This window comes from Aethalodelphis obliquidens, unplaced genomic scaffold (genome assembly GCF_003676395.1).
Source record: "Aethalodelphis obliquidens isolate GAN/ISIS:26980383/991018 unplaced genomic scaffold, ASM367639v1 scaffold4, whole genome shotgun sequence".
NCBI lineage: Eukaryota > Metazoa > Chordata > Mammalia > Artiodactyla > Delphinidae > Aethalodelphis > Aethalodelphis obliquidens.
This window is the reverse complement of record NW_020837948.1, coordinates 41,624,184-41,637,941: the sequence shown is the minus strand read 5'-3', so window position 1 is coordinate 41,637,941 and position 13,758 is coordinate 41,624,184. Positions and strand designations below refer to the sequence as shown.

The 13,758-nt window shown below is 34.0% G+C and overlaps 1 protein-coding gene across 11 annotated transcripts in view; it reads right to left on the bottom strand.

The window, feature by feature from the left end:
* The window catches only part of KIAA0825 (KIAA0825 ortholog), a 398,483-nt gene that overhangs the window by 274,358 nt on the left and 110,367 nt on the right, over positions 1-13,758 (bottom strand). For all 11 annotated transcript variants that reach the window (XR_003431587.1, XM_027100606.1, XM_027100611.1 and 8 more), the window contains 3 exons: positions 11,272-11,433; positions 3,589-3,683; positions 179-406 (listed from right to left, as the gene is read on the bottom strand). Coding sequence is in view for 10 of the 11 variants with exons in the window: in XM_027100606.1 (XP_026956407.1) it covers positions 179-406; positions 3,589-3,683; positions 11,272-11,433 (485 nt within the window). In the remaining variant the exon portion in view is untranslated. The remainder of the gene's footprint in view (positions 1-178; positions 407-3,588; positions 3,684-11,271; positions 11,434-13,758) is intronic.

The following is a 13,758-nucleotide window of genomic DNA, read 5'->3' as shown; positions in this document are numbered from 1 at the left end:
TTTGCTAGCACAGTGGCCCATGGATACCAGAGAAGAAAACTGGTACTGGGTCAAGTGCCAAGTGTTTCCCAAGAGACTCCATCATTTTTCTATTGGTTCCCTTTGCAATGGCGTATATTAAAAAAAAAAAAAATCTCATATGCCAATCTAATTTGAAAGGATTTCATTTGATACTTGCCTTTGCAATTTTCTTTGGTTGGTCTGCCTCAGGAACCACACGGCTATCTTGCCAAACTTGCTGGACATTTACAAGGTTCAAAGCATAGCTCATAGCTGAAGACCTTTCATTCTGTTCCTGTTGGAGAATTTTTGCGGAAAAGTCTTCAATGGCTGTTGTTATACAATGTGCCATGGGAAGAGACACTTTTTTAAATGCACTTCTCCAGCCAAAATTTAGTAAAGTAGCCTGAAATATAAGTTTATATGAAGTTATATCAATCTTAACTCAACAAGTGTTGTTCTATTGTTACAGATATAAAAGTATTACTTTCATTCAGCCTGTTGAATGTAGGTATTCTTTGATAAACTGTAAAAGCCATTCTTACAACCTAAAAATATTACCCAGTGAATAAAGCAATATACAAAAACATGTGCATTCTTTACACACAGTAATATACTGTCATTTCATTTTAATTCATCAGTGGATTTAATCAAAAACTTTGTTTTTTCAAAATTTAATCTCTTAAATATAGTTCAATAAAACCATCTTTATGAGAGCTGAAAGTTCCACTCACTATTTATCACATAAAGCAGCCTTTAAATTCAATATATTTAATAAAGCCTACATTAGATTTTTATAGTCTTTTTTACAGTTTATTGTTAACAAGTATTGCAACATACGACAGCATTTAATATTCAATCTTTTATTTCTTTTTCATTTTCAGAAATCCAGACAAGTCAAAAAAATAGCAATAAGAAATAAATTTCTCAGAGAAAATATACCATTGTGTGTTTCTAGATTTTTATTTCTTTAGAATTTTACTTAGTTTCTCCACCCACAAATTGGTAAGCGGCACTACTTTTGTTCCAGAAAATGAGGAATTAAAATGACCTGCATTGCTCTGTGTGTGGGGAGTGGGAGAGGCTGGGGCGGAGGGTGGTGTTTTCTTTTTTTCTTTTGGTCTTTGGCTCATGTGGCGGTATGTTTACAAATGTATATTCCCCTCAAGTCCTCTAATGTTCTCTAAAGTATAAAAGCATTATAGATAGTAGGCTGAATCTACGCTTAGGATTAAACTTTTCCTGTTTTAGTGTAATCTTGTTTACAGCAATAATTTACCTACTCCAACTTCAGAAGACGCTAGGCTTGATATTCCTAACTGAATTACTTACTTTTCTGGATCTCAAGTTTTTTGTTGGAAAAATAAAAGAGCTGAACTGAATGATTTCTACGGTCCCTTTCAGTCTAAAATTACGGAGATGATGATCATTAGCTTAATTTTCTTGTATACATAATCCCACTAAGCGTTAATTTAATGATTTTTTTTTGTACTGCATATACATGCAGTACAAAGTAATAAAGGTGATTCATCTTCTAGAGCTAAAATTCTATGATCCCATAACTCTATAATCAGAAAAAGTGTCTCTCCTTCTCATTAGGCTTATAATTAAGATGTAATTGAAATTTCCTTTCTAAGGTTTATTTGGACCTTTAACATCATAGGGCCTGCCTAAAGATACAACTCTCATTTTATTTTTACATAAAATGAATCAATAATTGAATCTACTCAGCTCATATAATTTCTTTTCTCATAAGTGAAACTTTGAAAGTGCCATGTGTATAGTTCTGTGCTGTAACAGAATTTTCTTGGGACGCATTTATGATAGAAATATAAAAAGGAATCTACCTTCATAAAAATTAAAAACAACAACAATAAAACTCTGCTTTTTGTTCCCCCACCAGGGCATGTCTATTCATTAAAATCATTCATTCATGCATTCAAGGCAAGATGTTATAGGGAAAATTGCCATGGTCACAGTGACTTTTTGTCCGTGTGTGCGTGCCACGATGATTACCTTTGCCCATGGTAATTTATATGTAATTATACTACCTCCTAAACTCTCTTTTCAAAATATGGAAAACCGGGCTTCCCTGGTGGCGCAGTGGTTGAGAGTCCGCCTGCCGATGCAGGGGACACGGGTTCGTGCCCCGGTCTGGGAAGATCCCACATGCCGCGGAGCGGCTAGGCCCGTGAGCCATGGCCACTGAGCCTGCGCGTCCGGAGCCTGTGCTCTGCAACGGGAGAGGCCACAACAGTGAGAGGCCCGCACACCGCAAAAAAAAAAAAAAAAAAAAAAAGAAAATTGAAAACATTTACTATTCAAATCTCCTCCTAGAAGTCTATTTATTTACATAAAATATCATTGGCTTACTTCTACTCTTCCCATTTGATGTTTGGAATCATACACCTTCCAGTTAGAATATATCAGATTTACTAGTTGATCCAAGAAAAAAAAAGAGGAAATAATGTAGTTTTCTGTTCTGTGTACAAAGGAGCTACCCACTAAATCCCTTTCTTCTATTACCTAATGCTAATTTCTTAATATCTACTCTGATTTTTGGTTAAAACATAATGTATAATTTTGCATTTTTTCTGATTATTTTCCTTGCTTTCTACATTGAAACTCTGTTAAAACTCTATGTTCTTTTGCCTTTTTAAAGGTTTACCTACTAGATCAGTCAAGATCCATTCAGAAAATAGAAACCACTCTCAGTATTTTGAAAGGAAGAATTTTAATGTAAGGTATTAATTACTAAGGTGATAGAAGATGTAAGGAGCCAAACATGGGTCATGAAGCAGGACAGTTATTTTATTACTATTACTACCACTACCACTAGCTACGACTGCTCCTAGGGCTGGAGGAACAAAGAGTGGGAACAGTGCTATGCAAGTGTAGTCCCCGGGGCCACCAGTGAAGGAGGCCGACCTGCCAGGCGGACCTGAAACCTCAGAGAGAGGACTGTGTGTGGGGAGCAGCATGGAAGAAATGAAGGAGTCACAGCTACTCCTGGAGATGTTCTCTAAAACAGAGCAAGGGGAAGAAATCCTCTGGTTTCTCTCCAAGAACTTCCCTCCAATCTTCCCTTAGTGCTTTTCATTGGCCAAACCTACCCAGGTCCAGAAAGCAAGAAAGCCTGGAAGAGGTTTTTCTCTACAATACAGAACAGAGCAGAGGAAGAGTGGTAATGGATCTGAGAGCAAACAGGGTAATGCTGGGCACACTCAAATAAGAGGCCAGTTCAAACTATTCTTTCCTCTTTCCTTTCCTTTTTCATCTCCACTTTCTCACTTTTCAACAGTTGTCTACAGTCCAAATTCTCAAGGTGTAGACCCCGAGTGGGATGAGAACAAAGATCTCTTCACTGCCAGCTCCCTACTCCTTGCATGGAACACACTGTGCAGCACAGCAGTGTTCCCACTAAATTCAATTTTCATCAAAATTAATAAGACTATTTTCAACCAGGAATTATTTTTTTAGTAGCAAAGGGTAAAACTCAAGACATTTTGATTCATAAAGGAGTCATATAAAAATGATGATGCTATTACATATGAATTAAAAACCACCACCCATTTTTTCCTCACTTACCTCTTTTACTGGTAGCAATTGCTCTGAAGGAATACTGGTTTCATTTGTTCTAGGTTTCTCTATTACAACTTCTCTACTGGATGTCTCCAAAATTTCTATGCAATAGAAAACAAACACACAAACTTACATTAAGAAAAACAAACCATACTAGACGTGATTAATAGGTTAAAATTAATTACGTAGAAAAGCTCTATCCATAGTACACACACACACATACAAACACATCAAGGTACAAAGAATACAGTCAACAAGATGTAGGGTGATATTGCCATCACAATAATGAGAGGATCAATACATAGAGTCCTTTTCTATACATACAACTTGATGGAATTTATATGCTATTTATATTCAAATTTGATGTATATGCATATATAATCTGTAAAATTCAGATCCTTTTGTCATTAATTCATTTTCATGTTAATAATGTAGTATAAGTTAACTATACAAAGTAAATATTAATTTCTTTGTTCATTTAAAAAGCTAAAATCTAAAGTACTGCTTTAAAAACCAGTGGTGTTCTTTAGCACATTAATATTTCTTTTTTGGAAACAAGAGAGAACAAAAGCACATGGATAAACATCATCATATCAGGAAAAATTATACTTTTAATAAGATTATCAATAAGTCATTGGAAAAACACACACACTGAGACAGGTAAGAAATGATCTCTAGCTTCTAAAATGGAAATACTTCCTCAACTTTTATTTTTCAGAATTAAGAAATTCTTTCCATGGGAAAAATACAGATCTACAAAAATGTAATGAATAAATATGCCGAAGAGATCCTTCCATTTTCTATTATGGTTCTATTAATTATAGTTTAATTCAATATGAATGACTTAGCAATTATATTTTGGTTTTGCTTAGACTTGATATATGATGACGAATTATATAGCACGATTAATTTTTCTTTTATTTTAATAATCTTAAGAGTCTGTTTCTCCTTATATCCTGGGCAAACAAATCTCCAAATATCAGTGATTCTTATCGGCAGGGCTTCTGACAAATATAGTCATCTAGAAAATTGTGGGATATTTGTTTGTTTTTTCTAAATATGGTTCTATGAGCTTAATCATGAATGATTCGTAAGTAACACAATCCACAGAAACATTCTCTCAAAAGGTAAATATTCCATTTGGTAAGCGATAACAACAACCTTTTGAGAAATGTTATCAGAGTTAATTCTGAGGAAAAATTTCCCCCAACTCTAGTGTTTCTTAATCACTTTGGATTTCTGAACACTTCATAGAACTTGATTAAAGTGACAGAACACTTCATCCAAAATGCACAATATGACTGTGTGCGCGCACACACACTCACACGTGCTATTGGAGATTCCCAGGCCCTCTTGTAAAGCACGTTCACGATCCTCAAGGGGCCGTGGACTGCAGTTGAGGAATCCTGCTTCATTTCTCAACACACATGACAACATAGACAAGGTTTTAGATCAGTGTTATACCATTTAACCTAAAATGCTTTCTCTATGACTTGCATTTTATTACATCTTTTGCAGAAGCTAGTGTTATTAATAAGGATGAATCTCAATACTGAAATAAAATCCAGATTAAGCAGATTTTTAAATAAAGAAAAATGAAACTATAAGTCTATTAAAGAAAATATGGAATTTTTTTCCCAAAAGATACAAGATAAGAGACTTTTCAGAAGGACACAGAAGTCATAAAACAATTCTGCATAACAAAAATATTGTTAATTGAACTGGATATGAAAAACTGGCTTGTAACTCTCTCTCAATGTCCATAGCTTTAAAAAAAATTAATAGACTTTAGCTTTTTGAGCAGTTTTAGCTTTTTAGAAAAAATTGAGCAGAAAGTACAGAGTCCCCATATACTCCCTCTCCCCCTGCCCTCAGTTTCCCCTATTGTTAACATCTTACATTGGTGTGGGATATTTGTTACAATTGATGAACCAATATTGATAGATTACTATTAACTAAAGTCCATAATTTGCGTTAGGATTCATTTTTTGCGTGGTGCAGTTCTATGGCTTTGCCAAATGCATAGTGTCATGCATCCACCATTATTATCACACAGATTAATTTCACTGCTCTAAAAATCCCCTGTGTTTCACCTACTCACCTCTACCCCACTCCTCACCCTCCTTAGCAACCGCTGATCTTTTACTGTCTCTATACTTTTGCTTTACCTAGGATATCTTATAGTTGGAATCATATAGTATGCAGGCTTCTCAGATTGACTTCTTTCACCTAGCAATATTCATTTAAGTTTCCTCCACGTTTTGTGTAGCTTGATATCTCTTTTTTTTAAATCAATGAATAATATTCCATTGTATTGGCATACCACAGTTTATCCATTGACCTACTGAAGGACATCTTGGCTGCTTCCAAATTTTGGCAATTTTGAATAAAACTGCTGTAAACATTCATGTGCTGGTTTTTGTGTGGACATAAGTTCTCAACTCATTTGCATAAATACCTAGGAGTGTGATTACTAGATCACATAAGGCAAGGTTTAGCTTTATGAGATAACAACCACACAGTCTTCCAAAGAGACTGTACTATTTTACGTTCCTATTAGCAATGAATGAGGGTTCCTGTTGCTTCACATCCTTGCCAGAATTTGGTGGTGTTAGTGTTCTGGGTTTCGGCCACTCTAGTAGGAGTGTAATGGTAACTCCTTGTTTCAATTTGCCTTTCTCTGATGACATACGATGCTGAGCATCTTTTCATATGCTTATTTGCCATCTGTATATCTTCTTTGGTGAGCTCTCCAGATCTTTTGCTCATTTTTAAATTGAGTTTTTTGTTTTCCTGTTGAATTTTAAGAGTTCTTTGTATATTTTGGATACAAGGTCTTTATCAGATATGTATTTTGCAAATGTCTTTCTCAGTCTACGTTTTGTCTTTTCATCCTCTCTGTGACCATTCCTTTTTACTTAGCATTTCCACCTTAGTAACTTACTGTCCAGATATACATGAGGACATATAAGACATACTTCAAGTAAATTTGCCGTATCATTGTTTGTGGAAGCAAATGAGGAGGAAAAAACAACCCTATGTGTCTATTAATGAGTAGCTGATTAAATTATGGTACATGCACCAATAGAAAACTATTCAGCTGTTTTTCTGAATATGGGGTGTTTCTAGATAATTGTTCATAAAAAAAAGAATCTCTGTATAGTAGGACAATATTTGGTGTTATTTTAACATGGGGATATATATGGAAGTAGTTGCCTTTGGAAAGGGAAACTAGACAAATGGAGTGGAAAAATACTTAATTTTAACCATATATTCTTTTATCCTGTTTAAAAGTTTTACTACATGCCTGGACTATTATTGGAAAATAGTTTTAAAGAAGAAAAAAATAATAAAGATCAAGTTGTCAATGACATGAAGAGGAAACACTTGGATTCTTAATGTCACTTTACTTTTCTACAGATAGGTCATAAAAATAGTTGATGTAAAAGGTATTCACCCTGGAAAAATAACATTAATTCAAAGCACAAGCTTTGCAGGTCTATTCTTGGAACTAACTATTTGCCATTGTGTAACTATAGTTTAAAACTTATAAAAAAGGTTAATTATCTTATATTTATCATTTCATTCCCAAATACATTCTGCTTATTCACTCAAAGTAATGGGCTTTGATGTTTACACACAACATCTACCTATTTTCACGATGAACTAAAAAATAAGATAAGCTTCCCAAGCCTTCTTTTGCTGGTGAGCAATTCTATAGTAAGATAGAAAAAGAATTATTGAGCAATTATGATAACCTGTATAATATAATCTTCCCCTCCAAATTAAAAACATTTTTAAAAATTTAATCCTATACAGAGAAGCCAAAGGGATTATTTTAAGGCAGGATTAGTAACACTGAATCTAGACTAATAAGATATCTCACGATTTTAACGAATTGTGGCATTTTTATATTTGTTTGGAATTCAAAATGGTCAATTTCAAAATTTGGCATTGTCAAACTTTATGAGCTCCTTGAACATTTAACAAATTATTTCACCTATTTAAAAATATATTGGACATTCTATACACTTATTAGCATTGTCTAGAGAAGGTAGCCCATTTTTGGCTCATCGTTCTGAAACATAGTTATTTGCATGCAGTCAACACTGGTTTCTTTAAGAGTGTGCCCAGACTAAGGACCTCAGTAGAGTAGGGCAGAGGGTCACAGGAATGCCAGCTGCTGAGCAGCCTCTGCCTATGGAGTTCGCTGTGGTTCATTTTACACTTCTGGTTAGTTTCCACACTGCCGTTTTCTTTCATAGAGAGTAGAGGTTGGCAGTACTTCCCTGTGACATCCACTTTCACACCCAAATTGGTCTTCATAGGCTCCCATTGTGTGCACTACAAAGCAACTTGCCTTGTTGGCAGCTCTAAGTGAGAACTACAAGTCTCTCTTTTCTTTACTGTTCTTTTCTGGCTCACAAGCAACCTCCCACCAAAAGCTGAATTTGTAGAAGAGACTACATCCAAGAGATAATACTATGAAAAAGTATGAAGAGAAGCCCAGGTGGCCACCTTGCAAATTTCCAATGTGGAAGCCTTCGACCTCTCTGCCCAAGAAACAGCTAAAGTCCTAGTGTAATGAGCTTTACAAACCCTAGGAGCCTCTTTACCTTAACTACATACGCCTCCCTAATACAATCCCTTAACCATCTAGCTAAGGAACTCTTAGAAGCCATTTGACCCCTCTTAAGACCCCCTAAGAGTACAAACAATCTTTCAGAAGATCTGAAATCTTTGATTCTTCTGAGACAAACCCTAAGTGTTCTTCTTACATCCAATTGAAGCAGCCATTGCTTTTTGTCATTGCTGGGGCTAAAGAAAAATGAGGGCCAAGAAACCTCCTGGTTTAGATAAATCTCAGATGCCACCTTTGGAAAATTTGAGGAACTGCCCGAAGAACAGCTTTATTCTGAAGGAGTATTAGAAGTGCCCCATAAATCAAACCCGAGTCCACTCCATAAGATAAGATAATCCTAAAAGAAATACAGTAAGATCCCATAACAGTGAAATAATGTCCTATCATTTTTCTGAAATGACCAAATTAGAAAACCATCCAATCATGACCAAACAAAAGCAAATAAATATAATAACTAAATATCTTTTCTTTCTCAGAAAATATTTCTTGTGTCTCTACAAAATCTATTGCGTTGTATTCAAATTCCTAAAAGCACTGCCAAGTTGGCCAAATCTACATTATAGTAGTAAACTTCAAAGTAAAAAGTAAAACATTTGGTTAATCATCTTTATATTTTCTCTATGTGATGTTAAGCACCTGGATATTTTTAAAACATCTGGACAATGAAAAAAAAAAAAACACCTTACTTTTCATCACATTGTTTTGGTTACATAGACATACTACGCAACTCCTTCCAGGATTTATTAGCAAAATATGTTCCAATCAAAACAAATACACCAATAACCAAATGACTTGATCTTTTTTCTCCCCAGCCTCTCCCACACAAGATTTCTAAGCAAAACATTAACTATCAGGATAACTTGAGATTCATTTGGTTTCTTTAATCATTCAAGAAATCTTTTCCTTCCTGATTTAAGAAACCAAGGCTTTTGATAAGAATTGACTAACGTGGCTACCCTGAATAAACCATTTAAGATTTTTCTTGACAATTTCCCTCAAGATCATTCTTTTCAGGGATCCATTTACATAAAATTATGGCAGATTAAATCTTGGCTTTGTTACAAAAATATATGGATGAAGAACACATATCACAAGAGGATGTTCTAATACTTAGACATTTCTTACAGCTGTCCTTCAAATTTCCTTCCACTTACTATGTTTGATAATCCACAAATGTGTTTCTATAGTACACTATTATTAATGTGATACTGAAGTTGCTTTTATCTGCCATGCTGCTTATATGATGACAAATTTGGGGTAAGACTGTATATTGTGGCATAATTATATGTTTTCTCTGTTGATTTTATTCAATAATCATAACTTTTGCTCTCAAATACACAGCATTGGCAAGTCTCAACATTATTTGATCTCAATCCAGTGCAGTTGAACCAGCTTTTTCTTTTTCTCCTTTTTTCTTGAAATCAGTGTGTCAACTCTTTGCTTCAGTTCTTGGCTATTTAACTTTTGTATCTTTAGAATACCTCTCTAACACAACTCTAGTTTTGAATTTACGCTGCCCTTAAGAGGAATAAAGTTCTCAGAATGAGCTATTTCTCAAGGGCCTGGCCTAGGACCAATACAAGATGAAACCAAATGGATAGGGGTCTAGATGCTTTGGAGTTCACTCTGTTTTTTGATCCACACCTCAGAAAAGATCTGCTAGAGATGTCGATGAGAGACGCCAAATCTTAGCCGGGTATGATGGATGAGTACCAACACCAAGCGTCAACTGCTTGTGGCACCAATAAATTTTTGTCAAAAATTAGGACATCATATTTCTCTATTCAGATCTCTCTTTGATCCAGTTAGTTCCATCTAGAAGACACTCTAGGGCTCACATTATCTACTAATAAATCGACTTTTTCATTCCATCTTTTAATTTTCATATTATCTGTCCTATGTTTTTATTATTTTCCCATTTGATTTTTTTGTCAGATTCAGAAATCTATATTCCACACTCATTTTTCTTCAAATTATATCCAAATTTGGAAAAAACAATCTACATTATTTATTTTATAATTTAATAGTGCTGCTTAAACTTAACCTGAAACGTAGAAGGCCAGTAACCTATGCTTAATATAAAACAAACTCCAATCCTTTAACTTTTCTAACAGTATTTACCCAGGCTAGGTAAATAAAGAAATACAGAAGTAAATATATTAAACTACATGTAATTTTCACTAAGAAATCAGGTTTTGAAATTTGCAGATTGAGTTTTAATCACTTGCTTCCTTCACTTTGTTTTGCAAATGCAGCCACTATTCAAATTTACTCTCCTTAAAATATGTGGTATTATGTAAAAGAGAACTTTGTATAGTCCACTCTGATATAGATGAAAATCTTTATAAATATAGATATGAAAACAGAGAACATGTCTTAACCATTATGCCTCTGAATTGTTAGAAACATTATTTGAACACACATGGCACAGTTTTCTTTAAAAGGATTTTGTTGAGACTAACTAAAAACAACATATTGTATAATTATAATTACAATTGTAACAACTCACATTTATTGTTTATGATATGCTAGACATTCTTTTAAATATTTTACATTCACTAAATCATTTAATTTTCACAACCCTACATAATATATTGGAATCTAAAGCACTTAATACTGAAAGAAAATAAAGAGAAAATTAACTTAGTCTTACATCATCATTTTAAAGATGAGAAACTGGTCGTCTAAGGAAACTAAATATTTTGCTCAAGGTCATCAGGCTGCTAGTGGCAAAAGAGGAGCTACTAGACCATCCGGTCTCCTTGATATTTCCAAAGGCCAGGCTGTGTTTCTTTGAGTTAAAAAAAATTTTTTTTTTGATCGTATTTTAACTAAAGACAATTATCCAAAATTGACTTATGATGCTTTCCAATTAAAACTATGGAATTTACAATGTATAAGGGATAAAAATGTAATTTCATGGTATGCTTTATAGTTAATGTTTATTTAAAGAATTCTGTCCTGTATTTTCATTTTTTCAGGTAATGGTATAGATTTAATAGCAGGAAGCAAAAACAGAATTATAGATTTGCAGAAGAGCATACTACCTGAAGTATTCCAGGGTGTCTTGAGCCATAAAAATATTTCTTCAAATAATTCCTGAATATTTTGTTCCAACTTCAAAAAGGATTTTATGAGCTGTGATAAGAACTCGAGTTCATCTAAGGAGAGGAAAACATTTCTTCCTTTCTGTGGGCATTCAGGAGTAACTGTGAAAAGAGCAGATCAATACTGTTGAACATGTTATGTGTTTTCTCATTCAATATTAGAATAATCAATGATTCCTTAAATCATCAAAACTAACAAGATCCTTAATAATTAAACCAAGTTTGTTCTTTAGTAAATACATACAAAATCTCCTGGGAGAGTTTTCCCCCCCACCCGGGAATCTGGAGATAAGTATACTGTTCGATGCAAACATGACAATTAAATAATTATATTAAATCTCAGAGTTATTAACAGGAATGTGATTTGTCGTTATAAAATCACATCTTATACAATTCTGTTTTTTTAAGGTCTGGCATAATTTGAATCTAGTCACAAGGAAATATCAGACAAACCTAAACTGAGGGACTTTCTACAAAATAGCTGGTCTGTACTCTTCAAAAGTGTCATGTCAGGAAACACAAAGACTAGGAAATGTTCTAGTCAAAAGGAATCTAAAAAGACATGACAACTGAAATCAATACATGATCAGCATTTTACTTTATCTTATTATAAAGGACATTATTAGGGTAATTTGATGAAATCTAAGTAAGATCTACAAACTAATGCTATTACTGCATGACTATTAATTTTCTGATTTAGACAACTATACTGTGGTTATGAAAAAGAATGCCCTTGTTCTTAAGAAATGCACACTGAAGTACATAAGGGTAAATACTTTTGATTTATTCTCAGTTCAGAAAGAGAAATCGTTTTAAGTGGGAAAGAGAATGCAAATTTGGAAATGTGGTAAAACATTAACTTTTGGGGAATCTGATATTTTTTAAAGTGTGAAATTAAAATAAAAATTTAAAAGAAAAAAAGACTAGATAAAGGATATAAGTCTTCAAGACCTTAAAAGTGTTGTTCCTAGATCAATAAAAAGAAGCAAGTTAACTTATTGAATCTAGATTATATTATTCATGAAATCATAATTAAAAATAACTTTTGTCTAAATAATTATGATATCTATTGCTTTCCTAAGAACAATACAACTCAAAAGATTGATTTTTTTTCCCTCATAATGACATTAATTGTTGTCACACTAGCATTTTAATATGATTTTAAAAAAAAAACTTATACTCCTTAAGAGTACGGAGAAAAGACTGACCTCACTAAATGGTACTTTTGACCAAATTTTCAAGGATTAAAAAAAAAAATCCTTCCTTTTTGATTGCCACTTCTTAAAACATGTATGTAGGAAATGTCTTGAGGCTAAATTACAAAATGGAAAATTTGTAAACTCTTAGAAAGTAAGCATTTAAAGTGCCTTTGTAGAGAAAATACTGAGTGCTACTTAGAAATGATATAAGGTCTGGTGATTCCATGTAAGGAAAAGATTACCTTTGTCACACAGATTTAGAAGGAAGTTTCCAGAAATGTAACAATTTTATGGGTTATCCACTTGCTTAACTGAAACTTTAAAATATTGGTATCAAATTTGTAGCCATGTGATACAGTCTTTCATATGATGTAAGACCAAAAATGTCATGGTATATTTGCAGATAGTATGAGAGAGACCAGTCAGCCAACTTAAACTGTGGAATTTAGTCCCGTTCTTAAAGAGTAAAAAAATGCTTAAAAAAATCTTTAAGTATTTACAAAAACTGTTTCACCTCTACATTGATGCTAACCCCACATATATTAAAGTCTATCTCTAAATAGCCCTACTCACATCTACTAGTCTCCCATAGGCATGCCAGAGAACACAAGCGTGTACAATCATCATGTATAACTAAGGTTTTGCCATTAAAATCATGACCCAAAAACGAAAAGAAAGGAGAACAAATATATTATGATTCACTTAGCTGTTGCTTGATTCTCATTTGGCCTGTAGATGGAGGCTGGTCTAACCTTCTAAATCATAAAGATGTTCTTTTTGGAACCAGATTGTTTATAAGGCAAATTTTCAAAAACTTTAAGAATTCTTCCTAATTCTTTAATAGTTTGGCTGGAAATTAAACCTAGGTTTTGTGTAGCTCAATTCTAAATTGGAAATATTGTGAATGTTTACAAAGTAAGAAAAAAGCCACCCCCCCAAATCTCTGAGAATTATGCATAGATATATATATATGACCTAACAGTGCTACTTGTTTAAAAATATGTAGGGTTGGGGCTTCCCTGGTGGCGCAGTGGTTGCGAGTCCACCTGCCGATGCAGGGGACACGGGTTCGTGCCCGGTCTGGGAAGATCCCACATGCCGCGGAGCGGCTGGGCCCGTGAGCCATGGCCGCTGAGGCTGCGCGTCCGGAACCTGTGCTCCGCAACGGGAGAGGCCACAACAGTGAGAGGCCCGCGTACCAAAAAAAAAAAAAAAAAAAAAAAAAAAA